The sequence below is a fragment of the Procambarus clarkii genome, chromosome 60 (genome assembly GCF_040958095.1).
Source record: "Procambarus clarkii isolate CNS0578487 chromosome 60, FALCON_Pclarkii_2.0, whole genome shotgun sequence".
Classification (NCBI taxonomy): Eukaryota; Metazoa; Arthropoda; class Malacostraca; order Decapoda; family Cambaridae; genus Procambarus; species Procambarus clarkii.
In genome coordinates, this window is record NC_091209.1 from 12,328,227 (window position 1) to 12,353,226 (window position 25,000).

Consider the following 25,000-nt stretch of genomic DNA (forward strand, 5'->3'; position numbering starts at 1 on the left):
TCCTTTTGCAATTATGTTGCAACTTGTAGTTCCTATACACTTTCAACATCATGCTATTATATCATGTGGCTTTGCAACATCACCATTCTTTCCTTTTCTCTTCCCTATCTCCCTTCCTTGCCCCCCCCCCCTATTTTACTCTTCCCACCTTTCCTGTCTTTCTCACTGTCCCTCCATCTCTCTTGATTCTTGTCTCTACCTCTCCTTTCCTCATTCTCTCATCTACTTCCCCCCCCACCTCCCCCCAAGAGAACCACAACACCCTGTACCCTCTCTTTTTCTCCCCTTCCAGATCAACACCCCCCCCCCCCTTCCCTTTCAATTTCAATTTTCCACTACCCTCGTCAGTATGAATTCCATTCCACCATTGCACCAGATCCATTTAGTAGAGGGGGGAGGGGGTGTCGTTCATTCTCCAATCCTCTGAAATAGCAGCCAATGGATTTTCCCTCTCTTCCGTCACCCCCCCTTCCATGTCCCCCCCACCTCCTTCCCTCCCACCCTGACCCATTCCAGCCATCCAATATCCCCCCCTCCCTTCTACGCCTCGAGCATTTTCCACTACATAAACGTACGATTGAAGGAGCGAACCTTATTGCGGTCGGGAATGAACTTTTGGAGTTGATTGTTTAGAGTTTTCTTCCCCCTGGGTGGGGGAGTTTTTGCCCCTGGGTGGGGGGGTTCTTGCCCCTGTCAGGGAGGGGGGGGTTCTTGCCCCTGTGTGGGGGTTCTTACTTCCCTCCAGGATGGGGTTCTATACGTATATTGCATATTCTTGCATGTTGTGTGGCGCTCGTTTACAAGACTTGAATTATTGAAGTGTCAACAAGTCTCTTGGCAAAAATGAGTTCCATACTTGTGTGATTTTCGCTTGACAAAGGGAAAGGGAACTGTTCACAACTGTTCAGGCAAAGGGGGATATTGGTTGGTCACATATCGCACCTCTTTTTGGTAATTTGGTCTTGTGGGAGGGACTTGAAGCCAAATAAACAAGATATCGTCAATATGTCAACATACCGTCAATATGTCAACATATCGTCAATATGTCAACATATCGTCAATATGTCAACATACCGTCAATATGTCAACATACCGTCACTATGTCAACATAGCGTTGTAACGGGGGCCAACCTTTAACCTCACTACTGGTTAAATGCTAATCGTTATGAAGAAAATTTAAACAGAAATATATACAGAAACCAGAGTTTTCCCACCAGAAAACCAGACAATGTTTATTGTCATTATCTCTAATTCTCGTGTTTTCCTGTTTCTCTTACCTTGTACGCTTCTTGTGTTTTCTCATTCTCTCTGTCTCCTCTATTTTAGCCTCTCTCATCTTCAGTTCATCTCCTGCCTTCTCTTATCATTTTCTTTGCCTGTCTCCTCTTCTTCCTCGTCTCCTCTTCCTCCTCTTTTCACTATAATCTCCCTTGCGTGTTCTCCAGCGAACAGTTAATGAGTTTGAGGAATAAAACGTGGATGATGGATTAAGCCCGTCACGTTTGTGGCAGCCCGGCGCCCTCACCGCCCACCAGGAGGGCCGCCCTCACCGCCCACCAGCAGGGCCGCCCACACCGCCCACCAGGAGGGCCGCCCACACCGCCCACCAGGAGGGCCGCCCACACCGCCCACCAGCAGGGCCGCCCACCAGGAGGGCCGCCCTCACCGACCACCAGGAGGGCCGCCCACACCGCCCACCAGCAGGGCCGCCCTCACTCTCACATTCAGAACTATCTTGAGATGATTTCGGGGCTTAGCGTCCCCGCGGCCCAGTCCTCGACCAGGCCTCCTTTTTGTTACACATCCCCAGGAAGCAACCCGTAGCAGCTGTCTAACTCCCAGGTACCCATAAGGACTACGAATCCCGAGCGCTGTCCACTCGGCCGTCAGAACTCAGGTAATTTTTTTAGTGTACTCTACCTTGAGAAGCTCGGTACACCTCTGTGTATACATTATTTGGACTTTAGGGTTTTGACACGGCTATACACATATGGCAGGTGTGTAGTTGTCACGTTGTGGTGATGACAGGTGTGGAGAAGAACAACTCTCGGAACCCTCTTCAGGTACAGCTCAGGCATGACAGGAGTGGCGATCTGGAAACGAGAATAGCCTAAAAAAATATTAAAGCGAAAACACCATTTTAAAACACGTGTCTTAAGAAGCACCTCACTAGCACCAACGTACAATATACGACGTTTCTGGAGAACACAACTCAAACAGCAAAACAACGTTAACAAAAGCACAGGAAACAATGAAAAATGTTCATTAATGTTTATTTTCACCACTCATCAGTACAAAAAAATTCACACGTAAAAATATACAAAAAATGCCTCTTATTTACAAAAAAAAAACAATTGTATGCAGTTATTTACAAAAAAAATCTATAACTACTTTATGCAGTTTAGCGTTTATACAATACCTATTTTTGTTATATGGCATAGGCTAGAAGAGGTGTATACGGTATAGTGTATATTTTGTATGCTATACGGTACACTATATGCTCTATTGTAAGTGGTATACGCTACATGGTGCAGTATATGGATCAAATCCACAAGGGCCGTGATGAGGATTCGAACCTGCGTCCCGGAGCATCCCAGACACTGCCTTAATCGATTACACATATCTGTGTGTAATAGTATATGGATCGTTAACGGTACATGTACCGTTCCTGATGCACGGTACATAGTAGTCGATGTTAGAATGTTCATTTTAATACCTGAATTTTGGGGCGCAATACTTACATATATTTTTTTAAAATACTCTGCACTAAAAAAAATTCGAACATTTATGCGAAATTCTTTGGAGCAGGACGATGGGAGGGGCTCGAACCCGCGCGTCCTTGATCGCCCAGCGAAGCTGATTAGACTCCCCACTGCCCCAGTCATAGATACATCAAGTTGTGGTGATTTCATTGCGGATTATAATGATTAATTTTTAGCGAGATCAAATTCTTTGCATATGTGTTATTTGGTTACCTGGAATCTGAATCCTTGTTACTGCCTTTTGTTTGTTGGGGGGGGGGGGGGGAGGGGGGGTTAGGGTAGATACGAATCCATTCAAGTGCGTGATTAGCATTTCAAACATACGTTATCCATTCAGGAAACTATCCTGGCCAATGTCTCTTATTTTTAGAAGGATTTGAACCCATGTTATGTTTTTGTGAGGAATTCGATCCCATGAAACTTAACTGTTTATACGAATTCAAATCTACACACAACACGATTATTTAAATACAAAAATTGTTTACCAGTAATAAATGATAGATATATATTCCCCATTCGCGCGTATTGATCAATTTTGAGTATGTAAAGGAAAAAAAATGACTAGATGAATTCTTACGTACTGTATTATATTGTAAATATTGCATCTGCAAAGCATTTAATATATATTAACACTTCCGCGTGACACTACCAAAATGCAAGACGGAATTAAGAAAGGATCTCGGAGTTACAATTCTCATTTTCTTTAAGACTGTCTTTACCGAATGTTGATAAAAAAATATATTAAATTAGAAAACGCTAAAAGAGGGGGGTATGGGGTGCCATATTACTAAGTCGAGCAGCTGTGTTCTCAGTAAAGAGCTCAAGTGCCTCTGAAAGTCCTTGGCTTAGGCACGAGGTGCGGTGCCAGCTTCTTGACTGATAAGCACTCGCAGATGTAGGGGGGAGAGATGGGTGGAGGGAGATAGTTGAGTGAGTGGGGGGGGGGTTATGCATCAAGTCTTAGTATAGCGTGCCATAATTACAGAGAATTACGGCTTGCAGGTGAAGTCTCAAAATAGAATTTAAACAACTATTAATTTTAACATAATATATATTATACTAGATGGGTTATATATTATACTAGATGGAGCACTCGGCAGTGCCCGGGTTGACCTGGTGTGTGTGTGTGTGTGTCTTAAGTTTGTGTTTTTTGTGTGTGTGTGTGTGCTTTTATCTCTGTGTATTTATGTCTTTCATTATCTCTCTGTATGTCTCTCTTTGTATGCGTCTCCTCCTCTGCACCAGTCTGTAGGGAGCGTGAACACATTTGCAACATGGGAGGTGTATATGGAGAGTTGACCCTTAGGAGGCAGTGAATGGGTGGGTTAAGGGTATGGGGAAAGTACGATATCATGAAAACATATTACGGGATATCGCAGGCAAAGTATGATAGAATTTTTTGTTAATTTTGCCGACATCTGTGTGCAATGCTTTACATTATAGTAAGAAAAATTAAAAGAAAAAAACAGTCTATCTAATATGATTATTACATGATATTGCAAGACACATTGTGGGGCGTCACTTTAACACTATGTCAAGTGGCACGCGTTTCATTTATACTAAACCCGATCCATGCATGTTCACAGCACGTACCCAATAGCAATTAATTTTAAATATTGAGTGACGCTAGCCTCAAGCCTTGGACAGACGCAGACATTTTCATTTATAGTTATAGATAAAATGATATAATGCTCACCTTTCCATTTCAAAATGTATTACAATTCAGTTTGCTAATAAGTACAATTCTAATCGTGTACCACTTTGATAAGCAGTGATGTAGCAGAGACAGAGAAGACGAGAGACAAACACAGGAGATATAAGCACATGAATAAAGTTAATTTTCAAACCAGAGCACCATGCCTGGAAGACTGTTCAGTACTGTCTTTAAGACATTCAAAAGATCCTAAATATTCGTCAGAATATAATGGAAAAAGGTTAATATTATTACCAGAGATCAGTTTGTTTCAATGCTTATACTCATACTGCCACTTCACGTAACCATATCTAATGCCATTTTCCTTTATTTTCACCCTTATGTCTATTACAGCCACGTTAGATCACATAACTTTGTAACTAGGACACTGCTACATGTATTTTATTTGGCAAATTTCCTAGTCAACTGAAACATTTGGCAAATAGCAGAGGAACGCAAATATACATGAAATATTTCATAAATTAATATTTCCACCGGATTTAAAATGTTTTTTTTTGGCTGGCACCTGTCTTTGCTTCACGGGTTGGCACTTGGCACTCTAGCAATGTAACTGCCAGTGAAATTTGAGGCACCCAGCTGCTTCGTCAACCACTGTGTCTGCTGAAGAGGCCCGTTGGGACGCGTAAACTCTATGGCAGCTGTGATGATCTCTGTAGCAGATGTGTACCTCTATTGCAACTTCGACAGTCATTGTTTTGAATTTTGTCACTATTATGAGCTTTGAATTTGCAGTTTGTATCTGAAATTACTCAAATTCCTCACCATGTTACACTGGGTCAAAGTCAGCCTCTCATAACTGCCGCTTGTGGCACCGTGTTACTCCACTCACATGCCTGTCGGGAACTGGTAACACCAACCGTCATATTTGTATATGCTCATAATGCTGACTACATTTGCCATAAACGTATCACGCAGTATAAAGCAATGTAAATTATTATAATTTTCCTTGTCATGATAATTTTTGGGAGCATGTTATAATTCACCACAGCTAGTGTCTGGTTAATCACGACTACACCATGTGCCATGGATTTTATAGTTCAGGGTGCAATTTCCAGGCAATCGGAGGTGTAATCTACCATTTGACAGTGCCGAAGAATAAGGTACAGACATCCTTGCTCTAAACAACCAGGGCAGTAAACCGGATTTTTTTAATGTTCACTGGAGAAACATTAAAATATCCCAGAACACATTATTCAATGTAGTCGAGGGCGTAACCCAGGTTTTTACGCCTGAGGAACAAGTGGATCTCCCAGAAGGGGGGACGCTGGCGGTCGTTGGGTCTCCAGCATGCGGTCATCATGTCATACATCTCGCGGGGGCAGAGCGGAGGCTGCGGTAACACCATCATGCCAGAGCCGTCGCCGTGGTAGCAGTGAGAGATGTTCTCCAGCACGCCGTCGTCACTCAGCTCGTCGTAGGGCTGCTGACGGGCCATCGTCAGGATCTCCCACAGCGTCACTCCGAACGCCCACACGTCACTCTTGGTCGAGAACCGGCCCTGGAGGATAGACTCCCACGCCATCCATCTGATGGGCAGCATCGCATGGTCTTCACTCAGATGGTAATAGTCACTGGAAAACATAGGACGACTCATGGCAAAATCTGAGATCTTTATACTAAGACCACTCCCCACTAAGCAATTGCGAGTCGCCAAGTCCCGATGAACTAACTTGATCGCTTCCAAGTGCCTCATTCCAGAAGCTACTTGAGTGGCTATGTAAATAAGACTTCCATAACTTATGAGAGGCCGATTCGAGCCCGAGCCACCGAGAATGGTGTCCTCTGACGCATGCCTTCTGAGGAAGTGGTAGAGGTCCCCATGGATTAAGAACTCCATTAGCATGCACAAGGGTTCCGTCCTGGTGACCATGCCCACCAGACGTGCCACATTGGGGTCGTCAATGTGGCTCAGTGTTCGTGCTTCCTGGTGAAATTCCTTTTTTAAAACCTCTTTTGTTCCGGAATGCAGTTGCTTCATCAGCACTATTCGTGATCCATTGCGTCCAACGTCATCGACTCTACAGAGCTGAACAACACCAAAGGCCCCTCCTCCAAGAACTTCCTTTGGGTGAAGGCGATGCCGCGCTAACTCTGGCACTGGTCTCTCGTAGTTGTCATCCGATACCTCCGTTTCAGTGTAAATAACGGTGCCTGTTACGCCCTGAATACTGGAAGCCTTGCACAGTTGTGAGGCTGTGAGGTAATGTTCCTCAGGAGGCGGTGGGATGGGCGGAAGGGGTGGACTGGATGATGGATCTTTGATTGAGGGTATTATAGGATTTACAGTTTGACTGAATGGCACCGGGAGAGGCGGTGAGTACGCCTCGGAAAAGGGTGGGGGAGGGGTCATATTAAGGTCTGGAACAGCATAGTCCACAGAATCGTCAGTTTCCGGTGGAAAAGGATTTTTGATAATCGTGTCGGAAAGTCCACCAGATTTACTGAGACTGTACTGACTGCATGCGAGTTGCATCTTGTAAGGCTCTTGGTACAAGGAGGAGCCGGCCTCATCGTCCATAGCCACATGTCCGTACAGCTTCCCGTTTGCTCTGGAGTAACCGTTGGATACCGAGGCTAAGTTCAGGTTGATATGTAGATCTTTCATCTTCATGGAGACCTTGCGATTCTCTGCGACGTTGCCTGGTGTCTCAGGCTTCTCACCAACGAGCGGAAGCTTTGTTCGGTAGTAGAGGAGACACAGCACCAGAGGCACCACTCCGAACACTACAGCCAGAGTCACCAATCCACCTATCAGCAGCCCTGAATGTGAGGCATCTGGGGTGGCAGGAGCAAGATGTGTTCGGGACTCGAATATCTGTTCTTCCTCTTTCAGTGTTTCCACCGTATCTAGTTTCTCCTCTCCTTCTTCCGTTAGGTTACAGCGACAGGGCACTGCAAAGAAATCATAAAATTCACTGCTTCTTACAGGAAATTTAGCATGCAGAAACATAGCCCAAAATACAAAGCCAACTTAGAAATATAATTCCCGCTAATGTTAAAAGCGTGTGTTTACCATCCGTTGTTTAGTCTACCCGATGTAAAAAAATCTATTTACTGTCATGTAGCTGTAACAAATTCAGTTGGTGAACAGCTTTTAGAGTGATGGAATGAATCAAAAGGAATGATGGAATGAATAACTCCGAAGGCAAACAGGCACATGAACGAGTACCAAGTATCAGGATAAAAAAACGAAGCCACAACGCGTATGCAGCATTAGGAAGGGACATGAGGACAAAGATCTGATATAGGATTGAGGGAAGGAATGACTCCCAACCCCCTAAGACGGTCGGGGATCCATACCCCGACCTGCAAGAAACGAGGCCGTCGCTGTACCAACCAGTCCAAGTGGTTTGAACCGCAACAATAGCATCAGTAACCCTTAAAGACTGACCTGAGTCGAAGGCGACCTCGGAGATGAGGATCCACCTGAGGGAGAAGAAGAGCTGCAGCTTGACGAACTTGGCGGCGGCATTGTGGAGTCTGATGGTGACGTTGCGGGCGTGCTCGAAGATCCGGTCCACCACGTACTCGAACTCAACAGCTGACTGCTCGTGGTAGTGTTCCCCGCCCACGCTGAACAGCACCCTCGCCCTCGAGAACACCTGCCACACACAGAGAACTGGGTGAAGAACACCTGCCACACACACAGAACTGGGTGAAGAACACCTGCCACACACAGAACTGGGTGAAGAACACCTGCCAGACACAGAACTGGGTGAAGAACACCTGCCAGACACAGAACTGGGTGAAGAACACCTGCCAGACACAGAACTGGGTGAAGAACACCTGCCCCACACAGAGAACTGGGTGAAGAACACAGGCAAGACACAGAGAACTGGGTGAAGAACACAGGCAAGACACAGAGAACTGGGTGAAGAACATAGGCCAGACACAGACAACTGGGTGAAGAACACTGGCCAGACAGAGAGACATTGCATATTATATATATATATATATATATATATATATATATATATATATATATATATATATATATATATATATTACACACACACACACACAGTGAGTGCAGATAACTAGTACTTGATACATATTACAGTTACATGCCATATGTACAAACACACACACACACTTCCCAGAATCTGACATACAAGGAGCTGATTGGTATTAATCCTTCACACAAATCATTTTTAACTATGAAAGGACATTCAAAAAGCCTGATTTCCTCTGTGCCTAGCTAGTTAGGCAAGCCGCCTCTCGTCAACTTGGAGGGTTGTCATTCGCTCAAGGGAGTTAAGCACTTAGTGAAAGCAGTCAAGCACCTAGTGAAGGCAGTTAAACATTCGATGAAAGCAGCCAAATACTCGATGAAGGCAGCCAGCCCGCTGTTGATTGTAAGTAGTGAAGGCAGCCAAGCAGAACACACTCCTTGGACATCAATCAGATGAACGTGTTTTCTATGACACGGGCTAAAGAGTGACTCGTGTGATGCCCACTGGTGTCTACTTGTCCCAGCCTGTGTGTGTGTGTGTGTGTGTGTGTGTGTGTGTGTGTGTGTGTGTGTGTGTGTGTGTGTGTGTGTGTGGTGTGTGTGTGTGGTGTGTGTGTGTGGTGTGTGTGGTGTGTGTGTGTGTGTGTGTGTGTGGTGTGGGTGTGTGTGTTGTGTGTTGTGTGTGTGTGTGTGTGTGTGTGTGTGTGTGTGTGTGTGTGTGTGTGTGTGTGTGTGTGTGTGTGTGTGTGTGTGTGCGTGCGTGCGTGCGTGCGTGCAGGCTCGAGCGTTAGCTCCTGAACCCCGCTGTGCCACTTGACGCTTGATTAATTGACTTTCAACGCTTGATTTTGTCATTTCTACTGTTGAAACTGTTTACTGTATTTTTTGTTTCATTTCTAATACGAGCCTTCGACACACACACACACACGTTGATTGACGGTTGAGAGGCGGGACCAAAGAGCCAGAGCTCAACCCCCGCAAGCACAACTAGGTGAGTACACACACACATAGGTGAGTACAATTAGGCGAGTACACACACAGGAAAAAATACATTTTAGACAGAGGAAAAATAAATTGGTTATATAGGCGGGGGTCCAAGAGCTAATAGCTAGAGTCTGCTGATCAAAATAGCAAATAATAAATATTAAATATACACAGAGAGGCTGCTGTATTCACCAATTTGTCACTTTCAATTTAGTGTAACCTACCCATGCCTGACTTATCTGCTTGACAATCTTTCTGTTTTAATTCAATAAAACACTTTTCTTTCTCGAACTCATCAATTACTGGCAAACACCTACTAATCTTTCTTCTGCCAGTGCCTTCCCTTCCATTAATAATTGGAAGAATTAGCTGTAGCAACAGTTGACTAATACACACACACACACACACACACCCAAGTTATCGGAGACTGACTCTCTTTCTTTTTACCGGATTGATTCATTGTTCTAAATCCAGTTTGGGAAGACTTCATCCCTGAGCTCTTAACCTCTCGGCGGCTCCTCCCTCCACCATATCAAGTTCTAACTCTTTGTTTGTGTACCTGCGTCAAATTTCGCAATATAAGCCAATCACAGTGAAGCAATTAACTCCGCCTACAACCACCTGTCGGACCAACGGTATATAAGGAGAGTTGTTCTTCTAATATTGTTACGGGCTCATCATAGCCCGTGCTACATGGACATTTCGTTCTGAGTAGCTAAATCTAACACAACAACATTCTAATATTGGTTGGGGACCATTCACGCTTGTTCGCATATTATATATATAAAGATATTAACAATGATCTACTTATATATCTACCTGGGTGTCCTTGGTGAAGAAGTTGTTGGCGTAGATATGAACAGCTGAGAAGTTCCTGACGGAGTCGAACTCGAAGGTGATTTCGACCAACTGGGTGTGGCTGGACTCGTTCTTCCATCCCACCCACTCGTACCCTGCGCCACGGGTGGGGAGAGAGAGAGAGAGCGCTGAGAAATATTACATTGTGATCTCCTGACTCTAGATGGTTTCATCTGTAGCGTTAAAATATCTAATATATACAATTAAATATTATGAAGAAATAAGCATTGTGTTCTAAGCTTTCGGTCACTAATAGTGAATCTGAACGCTGGTACAACGTGGTTGCAGCTGGCAATCCCAATCATTAATGGACGAAGGGGAGGAAATCAGCAATAGCAAGAATTCGTGTGCGATACAGATATCCATGGAGATTCGAAATAAAAACAATATCCGAGCAACGTAGGTGGAAAATCTATGGTGAGAGTGACGGATATCATAGAGATTGTTGCTCATCTTAAGAGACATTTAGAACTATGAGCCGAGTAATAAACCTCACATTATTTAAGTTAGGAAAACACCATGTCAAATATAGATACTGTTCTTAACAGATTACCCCATTTTGCACCCGCTAGTTCACGTAAGTTTACGGGTTGGCTAAATCTTCTTGTTTGATAAGCTGTTCACTTAAGACAGTTAAGGAAGTCCCAGCTGTGTCTGGGTACAAGTGACAACCCTTCCTCCGAATAGACAGTATGTTTTAATACTAAATGCAATATGTACATTCCTGACTGTCTCCATAGTACATCAAAACACTTAATTGTGCTGTTACATTTTCTGTTAATACACTCGAAATTTGTAGGTTGAAGCTTTCATGTCCAATTCTATATACACAAGTTTTAAATATAAAGAATTTATTTTTCAGTTTTATTAAACAATAGAGATTTTATACAAAATTTGAAAATATTCTGACTTACTTTATTATTTATTGAAAGACTTTACTTTTGTTTTATTAGCTTTATAAAATTGTAATATCAATATAGCTATAGGTTAATTACTCATTCTAATTAAGAAGCAATAAATGCTATTTACATGCGTGTCCTCCTACACTCCCAAGGATAGGTTAGGTCGTGGTTTTCTATACAGCTTTTCAGGTAAACTCTAATATTCACAATATTTTGGTGCGATGCTGGCGATTAAGTGTATTTATGTACTATGCCGAAAGTCAGGATTGTACTTATTACATTTAGTATTAAAACGTACTGTCTATTCGGAGGATGGACTGAAGTGACAGGATGAACAACCCAGCAGGTTTTCTTCCTATTGGGGAGTGTTGTACATGCTGCTATGGCGGTGTGTCCACTCACAGGATGAGTGGCGCTGCCCAATACTGTCACTATGGCGGTGTGTCCACTCACAGGATGAGTGGCGCTGCCCAATACTGTCACTATGGCGGTGTGTCCACTCACAGGATGAGTGGCGCTGCCCAATACTGTCACTATGGCGGTGTGTTCACTCACAGGATGAGTGGCGCTGCCCAATACTGTCACTATGGCGGTGTGTTCACTCACAGGATGAGTGGCGCTGCCCAATACTGTCACTATGGCGGTGTGTTCACTCACAGGATGAGTGGCGCTGCCCAATACTGTCACTATGGCGGTGTGTCCACTCACAGGATGAGTGACGCTGCCCAATACTGTCACTATGGCGGTGTGTCCACTCACAGGATGAGTGGCGCTGCGCAATACTGTCACTATGGCGGTGTGTCCACTCACAGGATGAGTGACGCTGCCCAATACTGTCACTATGGCGGTGTGTCCACTCACAGGATGAGTGACGCTGCCCAATACTGTCACTATGGCGGTGTGTCCACTCACAGGATGAGTGGCGCTGCCCAATACTGTCACTATGGCCGTGTGTCCACTCACAGGATGAGTGGCGCTGCCCAATACTGTCACTATGGCGGTGTGTCCACTCACAGGATGAGTGACGCTGCCCAGTAATCTCGCCCTTCGTGGGCAAATATAAATTTATATAATAATGATTCCCAGATTCCTGTACACAATCTAATTTAACAATTTCGATTTCGCTTAGCTGTTGTTTGGTACCATTGTTCCCTTGAATCATTAATAACATCTCACCATTGAAGTATATCTACAAATTTTCAATGCAAATTTAAAAATTAGTTTGGAAATTTTTACATTTGTGTGTTTACAACCCATTTCCAAGGTACAAAATAGAGAGCACTAACCTAACCTGAAAGACATGAACCCAACCCACCTACCTAACCTCGCGTAACAATGCATGGAAAACGTGGATTTGAGTGAGCTGCTATTTTTTGATGGCGTTTTGTACGGGTTAATAAGACGTACAAACGTAAAAAAAAATTAGATGGTTTGTTTGAGTGTTGTCTGTGTTTTACTGATGTTCTCTCTCTCTCGCTCTCTCTCTCTCTCTCTCTCTCTCTCTCGCTCTCTCTCTCTCTCTCTCTCTCTCTCTCTCTCTCTCTCTCTCTCTCTCTCTCTCTCTCTCTCTCTCTCTCTCTCGTGTTGGGTCATTTGTGTCCACACCCGGTCAACCCCCTCCTTACTCTACACCTCCACCACCCCCTCCCACCTTCACCACCCCCTACCCCCCCCCCCCCCCACCCCTCTAAGCAGGCAGCACGAGGCGTGAAGTGGTGTTAAGGATGAGTTACGCTCACTGTGATGCATAAATTTGGGTAAGATGACCCCTCCCTTGAGATCCTTTGGTCTCCCACCGCCCTCCCTCAACCCTCTCCCTCAATCCCCGCCCCCCCCCCCCCCCAACAATCTGTTCGCTCTCCAATCCCTCCAATCAACAAACCATTCCATCCACACGGGACGTCAACCATCATTTCATCTATCCAGACAACTCCTAACATCAATTAAGGCAGTCGGCATACTACCCACCCATCCATCCATCCTGCTACCCATCCATCCATCCATCTATCCATCCTATCCATCCAGACAGCAGCTACTCTACCACTCATCCTGATAGTGAGGGGAAAAAAATCAGGATAGTTGATTTATAGGTAGGGAGGTAGAAAGGCAGGCAGGTGGGTACGTTAATTAGGCAAGTAGGTAGATAGGTAGGTAAGTAGACGAGCAGGTAGTACAATTAGCGAACAGGTAAGTTGGCAAGCAGATATAGGTAGGGGAGGATATTAGGTAGAACTCCAGGGCGGTTATAGGCGCTCAGAAAGGCAGTGTTGGAGAGAGTGAGAGGAGAGAGACTTGAACGCTTGAAAGACTTTACGAGGTGGGGGATATTAGTGAGCGGACCAGATAGCCTGATACGAGCTGGACTTAGGAGCCGGCTAGAAGACATTAATGACTCCACGTATTGCCAGCGCTGAGGGCGGAGGCTGGCCGGATAGCACACACAAGTGTGATGAGAATGGAGGTAGGGAGAGAGAGAGAGAGAGAGAGAGAGAGAGAGAGAGAGAGAGAGAGAGAGAGAGAGAGAGAGAGAGAGAGAGAGAGAGAGAGAGAGAGAGAGAGAGAGACAGTAATCATGAGGGAAAAGTCCTAAGCCAACATGCCTATACACCACATGGAAAGGAGAACACTGACCTGGGTTATGAGGACGAACAGCTAGGATATCAAGACAAGCGACTAGGATATCAGGACAAGGAGCAGTGATAGGTGAATGAGAAATGGACAAATAGTTCCCAGACACACACACACACACCATCGGGGATCGAACGCGGTCCTGTAAGAACCGTGACCTCTGTACCATAGTGGACAAACTCCCAATAATTCGTGCACAACCTGCGCCAGAATCAACAAATAACGAGAGGGCCTCTTATATTTAAGCGGGCAACACGCTCTCTATTAGGAAGCGTATAATATAATAGACATTCTCACCTATTAATATTCTTCAAATATAAATATAACCCTCACTGTCTTCACCGACTCCCTCGACAACAAACACATTTCGTAAATTTACATACATTCCTAGAATGTTTATTTTTCTATTCCAATTTCCAGTTCCATTTGGTTCATCTAGGACTTTTATTTTTTTTGTTTTAATATTAACATAATATATTTAATAATAAATACTTTTTTAAAACATATTTATGAATCTGTTCCTTCGTTATATTTTCTGATATATTTCGCTATTTACATCATGTATATTTCAAACGAAAAATACTGCTTAAGGGGAGACTCCACCCGCCTCGTTCTCCGCCTGAGTCATTGGCTCTAAACTGCGGGATTTAAGGATAGTTTTCACGGCTCACATTTCACACTTCATCGTTGCTTTTCGTTCACTTGGTTTCTTATTGTTTCGTTGCGTGATGCAATACGGGAGAAGAGAGGCGCTAATATATGCATTGTTGTGGGAGGGAGGGGGGGGGGAGGTAGGGAGGCAGGGATGAGAGAGAGAGAGAGAGAGAGAGAGAGAGAGAGAGAGAGAGAGAGAGAGAGAGAGAGAGAGAGAGAGAGAGAGAGAGAGAGAGAGAGAGAGAGAGAGAGACAGAGAGAGAGAGAGAGAGAGAGAGAGAGAGAGAGAGAGAGAGAGAGAGAGAGAGAGAGAGAGAGAGAGAGAGAGAGAGAGAGAGAGAGAGAGAGAGAGAGAGAGAGAGAGAGAGAGAGAGAGAGAGAGAGAGAGAGAGAGAGAGAGAGAGAGACAGAGAGAGAGAGAGAGAGAGAGAGACAGAGAGAGAGAGAGAGAGAGAGAGAGAGAGAGAGAGAGAGAGAGAGAGAGAGAGAGAGAGAGAGAGAGAGAGAGAGAGAGAGACAGAGAGAGAGAGAGACAGAGAGAGAGACAGAGAGACATAGATGTATTGACCGAGGAATATGTTCTCTCCGCTATATCAAGAATTAGTTCTCCGATTAAGAACTAATTCTTCATGTAGCCAGGATCAATAAAATTAAGAAATTTTAATAAATAAACAACGACTTTACATATATTTATTGAAATATATATATTTAATACAATATATTGAATACTCACGGGACAGGTTAATGTTTTGTTTACCTCTGTTCGTCTTGCTTGATTAATCAACAATTTTAACTTCAAAATAAACAATACTTTAAATCTTGTTTACGGTAGAGAAGAAGTCTTAGTACGCACCTAGTTGTGCTTTCGGGGGTTGAGCTCTGGCTCTTTGGTCCCGCCAGTGAGTGTGTTGATAGGATGACAGTCCTATTTTCAAGGCTCAAGATCGAATCCCTGATGATCCAAGTGATTTTGAAGTGAGAATGTGTTTGTTCAAAAGGGGTCAGATCCTGACCCTTTCCAAGTGCTATATAGTCGTAATGGCTTGGTAGTTTTCCCCTAATAGTTCCCTTCCCTTCCCTTCCCTTGGTGCCATGAAAAGCGGCGGCGGGGGGGGGGGGGGGGGAATCTACAAGTGGTAATATTTCATAAGGCATTTAACTTAGCCCTACAATGACCAGCCTATGTCCGTCCCACACCCTAGACCATTCCCCATGCAAATTTTGATGGGGCTAACCCAAAGAATCTGGTCTCCAGATTCTGAATCTGAATCTAAATATAAATATATATTATATATATATATATATATATATATATATATATATATATATATATATATATATATATATATATATATATATATATATATTAGTCGAATGCGAACACAGGTTTTGGAGAGCCAGCATCCAGCAATTTCCAAGTCATTAGTAAACATGGTACAACTTGAGCGCTTAAGGGAACGCCTAACTCATAAACACATCTTGGAGAACTCTTCTATGGGCGAGGCCAGGTGCAAGGTTTCACTCCTCGTGGACGTTACTCATGAGGTAAACGTCTTGAGAGATGTTACCTGTCGGCCTGCCCAGGTGGGCGTGGCTCCTACCTGCCCAGGTGGGGCGTGGCTCCTACCTGCCCAGGTGGGGCGTGGCTCCTACCTGCCCAGGTGGGGCGTGGCTCCTACCTGCCCAGGTGGGGGGGTGGCTCCTACTGTTGTAATCCACAAGTTAGTAGGAATTATTAGCTAGAGGATCATTACTACAACACTTAACGAATGATGATTGGAAGTACATGTTAAGTAGACAGACTATGGATCACATATCTAAGAAAGGTCAATGGATTAAGACCGAAGCTGTTTAGCCAAATTAATAATTCCTGGAAAGAGGAATTATTCTTCGTCAGGCTTCTAGGATCAAGGTTACCGCTCTAGGGATAAGGTTAATCGGATTATACCTTCCTCAAGAGGCGTGGTGAAATGTTTGAGGCCATGGCTGACTGGAGGCAGTCTGATTGTGGGAGTTGAACTGAGAAGTCCTCTGGATCTCCGTTGGTGGCAGCAGCGAAGTGTAGCAGACAGCTATGCGAGAACCTGATGTGATCTTAGTGACCAAGTTAAGTCTGCAGTATGTGAGTATTGAATGAGAGACTAACCGGGTGTGGAGCGTTGTAGTAATCATTCCGTATTAGGGACTTAGGCGGAAGTTACGAGTGTGTGTGGTGATCGCGGAGGTCAAGTGGTCTATGGGTATTGGAAGTGTATTGACCTAATAGAGTATGTTAATATGTTATTATTTGTCGGTCTATTCTTTGTAATTAAATGACAAAACCCGACGGCCTTTAAATACCTTCCATATGTTCATTCATTGTGTTCCAGTACAAACCTAGTGGTACGCCTCAAGGGTCTGGTGTGTGTAGGAGTACACGGTGGTAGTAACGGTTGCTGAGGCAAGGTGTTATGTGTTGTGTAATCGCTGTGTTCGGAATGAACCGGGGTTCAGCGTCACGACACTACCTGCCCAGGTGGGGGCGTGGCTCCTACCTGCCCAGGTGGGGGCGTGGCTCCTACCTGCCCAGGTGGAGCGTGGCTCTTACCTGCCCAGGTGGGGGTGTGGCTCCTACCTGCCCAGGTGGGGGTGTGGCTCCTACCTGCCCAGGTGGAGCGTGGCTCTTACCTGCCCAGGTGGGGGTGTTGCTCCTACCTGCCTAGGTGGGGGCGTGGCTCCTACCTGCCCAGGTGGAGCGTGGCTCCTACATGCCCAGGTGGGGGTGTGGCTCCTACCTGCCCAGGTGGGGGTGTGGCTCCTACCTGCCCAGGTGGGGGTGTGGCTCCTACCTGCCCAGGTGGGGGTGTGGCTCCTACCTGCCCAGGTGGGGGTGTGGCTCCTACCTGCCCAGGTGGGGGTGTGGCTCCTACCTGCCAAGGTGGGGGTGTGGCTCCTACCTGCCCAGGTGGGGGTGTGGCTCCTACCTGCCCAGGTGGGGGTGTGGCTCCTACCTGCCAAGGTGGGGGCGTGGCTCCTACCTGCCCAGGTGGGGCGTGGCTCCTACCTGCCCAGGTGGGGGCGTGGCTCCTACCTGCCCAGGTGGGGGCGTGGCTCCTACCTGCCCAGGTGGGGGCGTGGCTCTTACCTGCCCAGGTGGGGCGTGGCTCCTACCTGCCAGTCTCCCTGCGCTGTGTGCAGGGGAGAGGTGGGTGGTTCCCTGGGACCCCTTCTGTTTGTAGGGTTAATATTTCGTGTGTGTGTGTGTGTGTGTGTGTGTGTGTGTGTGTGTGTGTGTGTGTGTGTGTGTGTGTGTGTGTGTGTGTGTGCTTGCTTGCTTGCTTGCTTGCTTGCTTGCTTGCTTGCTTGCTTGCGGGGGTTGAGCTTCGGTTCTTCGGTTCCGCCTCTCGGCTGTCGATCAACTTGCATACTGGTTGATGAGCCTATTGGGCTCGTGCCAAAATTATATTTGACATTATGTATGGAGTCGGCCGTCACCCCATCACTGCGTAGTTCATTTCTTGTGTGGGTGTATTTACTATTTGTGCCTGCAGGATCGAGCTGTTAGCTCTTGGACCCCGCTTTTCTAATCATCGATTGTCAAATGTGCTGACTCCTGACATTTTTCCTGTATTATATCTGCTACCTATTTCTCTCACACACACACGTACACGCACGCACGCGCGAATTTCCCAAAATTCTCAATGGAATTGACAGGGTGGACAAAGATAAACTCTTCAGCACGGGTGGAACACGAACAAGGGGACACAGGTGGAAACTTAGTACCCAGATGAGCCACAGAGACGTTAGAAAGAATTTTTTCAGTGTCAGAGTGGTTAATAAATGGAATGCTCTAGGAAGTGATGTGGTGGAGGCTGACTCCATACACAGTTTAGAGTGTAGATATGATTGAGCCTAATAGGCTCAGGAACCTGTACAACAGTTGATAAACAGTTGAGAGGCGGGACCAAAGAGCCAGAGCTCAACCCTCGCAATAACAACTAGGTGAGTACAGCCCACAAAAGCAGCAACCCCCCCCCCAGGTACCTATTCACTGAACCTATTTACTACCACGCGGGATGCGATACAACGTATAACCAATGAGTGTACACACATACAGGATGCACCCTCATGGTATAACCAATGAAGAAACACCATCACCAACACTGCCAAATAGACCACTCGTCTCTTGGGGCAAAATATACCATTCTAAAATGGAGAAAGTTGGGTTTGTGTAGAGTGCCTCGTCTTGGAAGACTTCATCCCTCCAGGATGCTGCAGGATAGGATTTTGGCTTCGGTATTTTCACAAGTATTCCAAACACCTCTCCGCCTGCCGTCCCTCAAGGGGCAAAACCGGGCCGTCGACCATCTTACCCCTACACACACACACACAAAAGCAGCAAGACTATCTGGGTGAAGTGCAGTGGGAGGAAGAAATTAGAGGAAAAACAGTCCAAGATATGATGGACCTAGTCATACAGAAATGCCAGGAGGCCGAAGAGAGATTTATACCAACGGTAAAGGGAAAAAATAAGAAGGAATATAATAACCCATGGTTTAATAGACAGTGTCAGGAAGCAAAAATGGCCAGCAGGCGGGAGTGGAGGAAGTACAGAAGACAAAGAACAGAGGACAACAGAAGCAGATACAACAGAGCTAGGAACGATTACATTAACATAAGACGAACATCGGAAAGGGACTATGAGAACGATATTGCAATCAAAGCGAAAAAACAACCTAAGTTACTACACAGTCATATAAGAAGAAAAATGTCGGTGAACGACCAAGTGACAAGACTAAGGAAGACAGAGGGGGCATATACTGAAAGTGACAAGGAAATCTGCGAGGCACTGAATGCCAGTTTCCATGGAGTGTTCACTACCGAGCCTGAGCAGCTCCCATTGTTGGAAGGGGTTACCCTAGATGAAAGACTATCAGATATAGAGGTGACAGCAGAGGAGGTAATGAAACAGTTGACAACTCTAGATGCAACTAAAGCAGTTGGACCAGACAAAGTATCACCGTGGATACTAAAAGAAGCAGCACAGGCCCTCAGCGTGCCTCTGGCAATGATCTTTAATGAGTCACTTATGTCAGGAGAATTGCCCAGTTGCTGGAAGAAGGCAAATGTCGTGCCGATCTTCAAGAAAGGAGATAGGGAGGAGGCACTTAACTACAGACCTGTATCACTGACAAGCATCCCCTGTAAAATACTGGAAAGAATAATTAGGCTACGACTGGTTGCACACCTGGAGAACATTAGGTTTGTGAACAAACATCAACATGGGTTCTGGACAGGGAAATCGTGCCTAACAAACCTTCTGGAATTCTATGATAAAATAACGAGGATAAGACAGGACAGAGATGGTTGGGCAGACTGCATATTTCTGGACTGCCAAAAAGCCTTTGATACAGTACCGCACATGAGACTGCTGTTCAAGCTCGAGAGGCAGGCGGGGGTGGGGGGAAAGGTCCTAGAATGGATAAGGAACTACCTAACAGGAAGGAGCCAAAGAGTTACGGTAAGGGGCGAGAAGTCGGACTGGCGAACAGTAACAAGTGGAGTACCACAAGGATCGGTGCTGGGACCAATTCTATTTCTTGTATATGTCAACGACATGTTTACAGGCGTAGAGTCCTACATGTCGATGTTTGCGGATGATGCAAAGTTGATGAGAAGAGTTGTGACAGATGAGGATTGCAGGATCCTCCAAGAGGACCTGAACAGATTGCAGAGATGGTCAGAGAAATGGCTACTAGAATTCAACACGAGCAAATGTAAAGTTATGGAAATGGGACTAGGAGATAGGAGACCAAAGGGACAGTACACAATGAAGGGGAACAGCCTACCTGTAACGACGCGTGAAAGAGACCTGGGGGTGGACGTAACACCTAATCTATCTCCTGAGGCACATATTAATAGGATAACGACAGCAGCGTACTCTACACTGGCAAAAGTTAGAACATCATTCAGAAACCTAAGTAAGGAGGCATTTAGGGCGCTTTACACTGCCTACGTAAGGCCAGTCTTAGAGTATGCCGCCTCATCATGGAGTCCCCATCTGAAGAAGCATATAATGAAACTGGAAAAGGTTCAGAGGTTTGCAACGAGACTCGTCCCAGAGCTACGAGGGATGGGGTATGAAGAGCGCCTGAGGGAACTGTGCCTTACGACACTAGAAAGAAGAAGGGAGAGGGGGGACATGATAGGAACGTATAAGATACTCAGAGGAATTGACAGAGTGGACATAGACGAAATGTTCACACGGAATAGTAACAGAACGAGAGGACATGGATGGAAGCTTGAAACTCAGATGAGTCACAGAGATGTAAGGAAGTTTTCTTTTAGCGTGAGAGTAGTGGGGAAATGGAATGCACTTCAGGAACAGGTTGTGGAAGCAAATACTATTCATAATTTTAAAACCAGGTATGATAGGGAAATGGGACAGGAGTCATTGCTGTAAACAACCGATGCTCGAAAGGCGGGATCCAAGAGTCAATGCTCGATCCTGCAAGCACATATAGGTGAGTACATATAGGTGAGTACACACACACACACACACACACACACACACACGCCCCTGAGAGCGACATCAGAAATTTTTAAGAAATGGTGAATATCAGTCTATAGTGGGTAGACCTCCCCGTCCCTCAAGACCTCTCTTCTGAGGGGCTCTCTTCTGAGGGGAATACTTTGATCATTTTTTGGGGAAGCGATTGATAGATAGATACGAATTGTAGCGTTTTACTTACATATGGACGTATTGACATATAACAATGTCAATACCTAACATAACCAACCCTTCCTAACCTAACCTAACCAGGATGTGATTCAGTTCGGTCAAATGTTGTCGATACTGTTCATTTCCCAGGCAATTTCTTCCTCGGGATCCATAATATATTTTACAAAATTTGTATTTATTGTGAAAATTGGATTCTTCACCTTATTCCCTCCCCCCCCCCCCTCGTCTCTCTCTCCGTCCAGTCACCTGGGGTGGACGATAGAGGGATAGTCTCGCTTCATGCAGGTCGGCGTTCAATCCCCGATCGTCCAAGTGGTTGGGCACCATTCCTACCCCCTCCCCCCTCCGTCCCATCCCAAATCCTTATTCTGACCCCCTTCCAAGAGCTATATAGTCGTAATGGCTTAGTGCTTTCCCCCTGATAATTCCCTTCCCTCTCCTTGCGTGCACGAACAACGGGGGTTCAATAATAGTATTATTGATGATCTTTCTTGAATATTACAAGAGATGTTATCCCATATCAACTCACTTTGAAATATGGTCGAGGAACTAATGCCCTTTTACACTCATTGTCAACACTGGGAAGCTGGAGTCATCTGGGTGAGGAAGGGGGGGGGGGGGGGTCGGAGCATCCACGTAGGCATGTGACATGATCTCTCGAATGAATGATCGCTATATACCACAGGTATACCACAGGTATACCGCCGTATACCTAGAGTCGAGTCTCTTGAGCTCCTCTGTACTCTTCAAGCGCGAGCTGGGGCAGGCTTGACGTGTGATAATTTGATCCAACAGGCTGTTGTTTAGAGCGGCTTGTGCTACAGTCATACAGGCTTAGGACATTCTCCAGATAATTATCATTGAAGCGGCCAGTAAGCCTACATAGCCACAGACACCCGCTTGGACCGGCACTGCCTATAGGGACGTGTCTCATTTTCTATTGAACACCACCACTATAGTACAAGCAATATTTCTTATGCTTGCTGGAAGGATCTTAAATAGCCATGGATCTCTGTTCATACAAATGTCCATGATGTGGTGGTAGGCAGAGTTATTCTCCAATGGCTGAGCGTCTTGTGTTGTAACTTCCGTGTCTCAGCTGCCCACGAATGACACGAAGATAGATGAAGACTCCGCTCAACAGTCAAATGAGTAGTGCAATTTCAAGCAGTGAATGAACCTCTGATTTATATCAAAATTTTGCAACCGCTGCAGACGAGCAGTTATGGGATTTTATTACTTGCTTCTCTCACCCCCTACCTCGTCCGAGGGTGTTAATAAGAGTAAGACTTACCTCTGCCACGGCCGAGGGCATCGACCCGGAAGTTGGTGTGACCCGTCTCCCCGTCGGTAAGTTGACCCAGGCCGCCAGAGAGCCAGCCGCCCTTACGTGACCCGTCGTAGGTCAGGTCACGGAGGTTGTAGTCCCCCCCTCGGGGGTCACCCTCAGGCATCGTGTACGACACCAGTCCATCTGCAGGAGAGAAGGGGAAAATATAGATAATTATCAAGTGAAACCACTCTGCCAGTACGGCTCCCATTTGAAATTCAATGTAATATTCAATATATGAACTGAAATATTGAATAACACTGGTGGTTAACACACCCTGGAGCTCTGAAGTATATTCCTGGAGCTCTGAAGTATATTTCCTTAAAACGTCTAACCCTGGAAACACAAACCGTAACTGTCTCTATTTTCCGCTTGTTACAACTTGTAATAAAGTTGTTACATCTTGGCTTAACGTGTTTATGACGTATTAGAACGTTGCTACAACTTGCTATATTGGTTGTTATAACTGGTTAGGAGGTGTTAAAACTTGTTCGAACGTTGTATCAACGTCGTAGTTTCGGTGTGTGTTTGGTGGGGAACCAATTTGTTAGTCTAATCTAACTAGACTTGTTAGTCTAACCTACCTAACCAGTTGAGGGTAATGGGGTACTCTCGCGATAAACAAAAAGGTACGTTTTCAAGGAAATACTAAACAGAGAAAACTTATTAAACTAACGCTGCCACCATCCTGTCGTAACGAGATCTTAAAGTATACGCACCAAGGTGACAGGAAACACTTGTAACTTACTACTAGATGTAATCACTTACCGACCGTATGTTAAGCAATCTTATATGCGAGCATCTGGGAGGTTCACTCTCCATGACCACACCCTCGGGAGGTGACAGGGGGAAAGCCAAGTGACACATACAGATGGAAATTTAACAAGAGTTTCTAGAGTTAAAATTATGATATGAACCTCTGATTTATATCAAAATTTTGCAACCGCTGCAGACGAGCCGGTACGGGATTGTATTGCTAGCTTCTCTCATGGATCTTCTCTCTTCTCTTCTCCCACAGAATTCAGAGTGACTGGTCAAGTGTCTGGAGCCGGACCGGGTCATCCAGGGTACGGGAGCCAGACCGGGTCATCCAGGGGTACGGGAGCCGGACCGGGTCATCCAGAGTACGGGAGCCAGACCGGGTCATCCAGGGGTACGGGAGCCGGACCGGGTCATCCAGGGTACGGGAGCTGGACCGGGTCATCCAGGGTACGGGAGCTGGACCGGGTCATCCAGGGTACGGGAGCTGGACCGGGTCATCCAGGGTACGGGAGCTGGACCGGGTCATCCAGGGTACGGGAGCCGGACCGTGTCATCCAGGGTACGGGAGCCAGACCGGGTCATCCAGGGTACGGGAGCCAGACCGGGTCATCCAGGGTACGGGAGCCAGACCGGGTCATCCAGGGTACGGGAGCCAGACCGGGTCATCCAGGGTACGGGAGCCAGACCGGGTCATCCAGGGTACGGGAGCCAGACCGGGTCATCCAGGGTACGGGAGCCAGACCGGGTCATCCAGGGTACGGGAGCCAGACCGGGTCATCCAGGGTACGGGAGCTGGACCAGGTCATCCAGGGTACGGGAGCCAGACCGGGTCATCCAGGGTACGGGAGCCGGACCGTGTCATCCAGGGTACGGGAGCCAGACCGGGTCATCCAGGGTACGGGAGCCAGACCGGGTCATCCAGGGTACGGGAGCCAGACCGGGTCATCCAGGGTACGGGAGCCAGACCGGGTCATCCAGGGTACGGGAGCCAGACCGGGTCATCCAGGGTACGGGAGCCAGACCGGGTCATCCAGGGTACGGGAGCCAGACCGGGTCATCCAGGGTACGGGAGCCAGACCGGGTCATCCAGGGTACGGGAGCCAGACCGGGTCATCCAGGGTACGGGAGCCAGACCGGGTCATCCAGGGTACGGGAGCCAGACCGGGTCATCCAGGGTACGGGAGCCAGACCGGGTCATCCAGGGTACGGGAGCCAGACCGGGTCATCCAGGGTACGGGAGCCAGACCGGGTCATCCAGGGTACGGGAGCCAGACCGGGTCATCCAGGGTACGGGAGCCAGACCGGGTCATCCAGGGGTACGGGAGCCGGACCGGGTCATCCAGGGTACGGGAGCCGGACCGGGTCATCCAGGGTACGGGAGCCGGACCGGATCATCCAGGGTACGGGAGCCGGACCGGATCATCCAGGGGTACGGGAGCCGGACCGGGTCATCCAGGGTACGGGAGCCGGACCGGGTCATCCAGGGTACGGGAGCCGGACCGGATCATCCAGGGTACGGGAGCCGGACCGGATCATCCAGGGGTACGGGAGCCGGACCGGGTCATCCAGGGTTCGCGAGCCGGACCGGGTCATCCCGGGTCCGGGTTGGAGACGGTGAGACCATCAGGGTGAGAGACAGGGGCCCATAAGGTAATGTGTTGGTCTCTGATGTATTAATCCATCTCTAAATTACTTACCATTTTAGGCAGTGTAGGATAGGAACTTAAGAACTT

General features: G+C 46.6%; 1 protein-coding gene across 5 annotated transcripts in view; it reads right to left on the reverse strand.

Annotated features, from left to right (window-relative positions):
• Window positions 1–2,257: 2,257 nt before the first annotated feature.
• LOC123751525 (discoidin domain-containing receptor 2) overlaps window positions 2,258–25,000 on the reverse strand; it is a 212,196-nt gene continuing 189,453 nt past the window's right edge. For all 5 annotated transcript variants that reach the window (XM_069307508.1, XM_069307506.1, XM_069307509.1 and 2 more), the window contains 4 exons: window positions 22,470–22,649; window positions 10,232–10,365; window positions 7,868–8,078; window positions 2,258–7,368 (listed from right to left, as the gene is read on the reverse strand). In XM_069307508.1, the coding sequence (XP_069163609.1) occupies window positions 5,666–7,368; window positions 7,868–8,078; window positions 10,232–10,365; window positions 22,470–22,649 (2,228 nt within the window). In that variant the 3' untranslated portion in view covers window positions 2,258–5,665. The remainder of the gene's footprint in view (window positions 7,369–7,867; window positions 8,079–10,231; window positions 10,366–22,469; window positions 22,650–25,000) is intronic.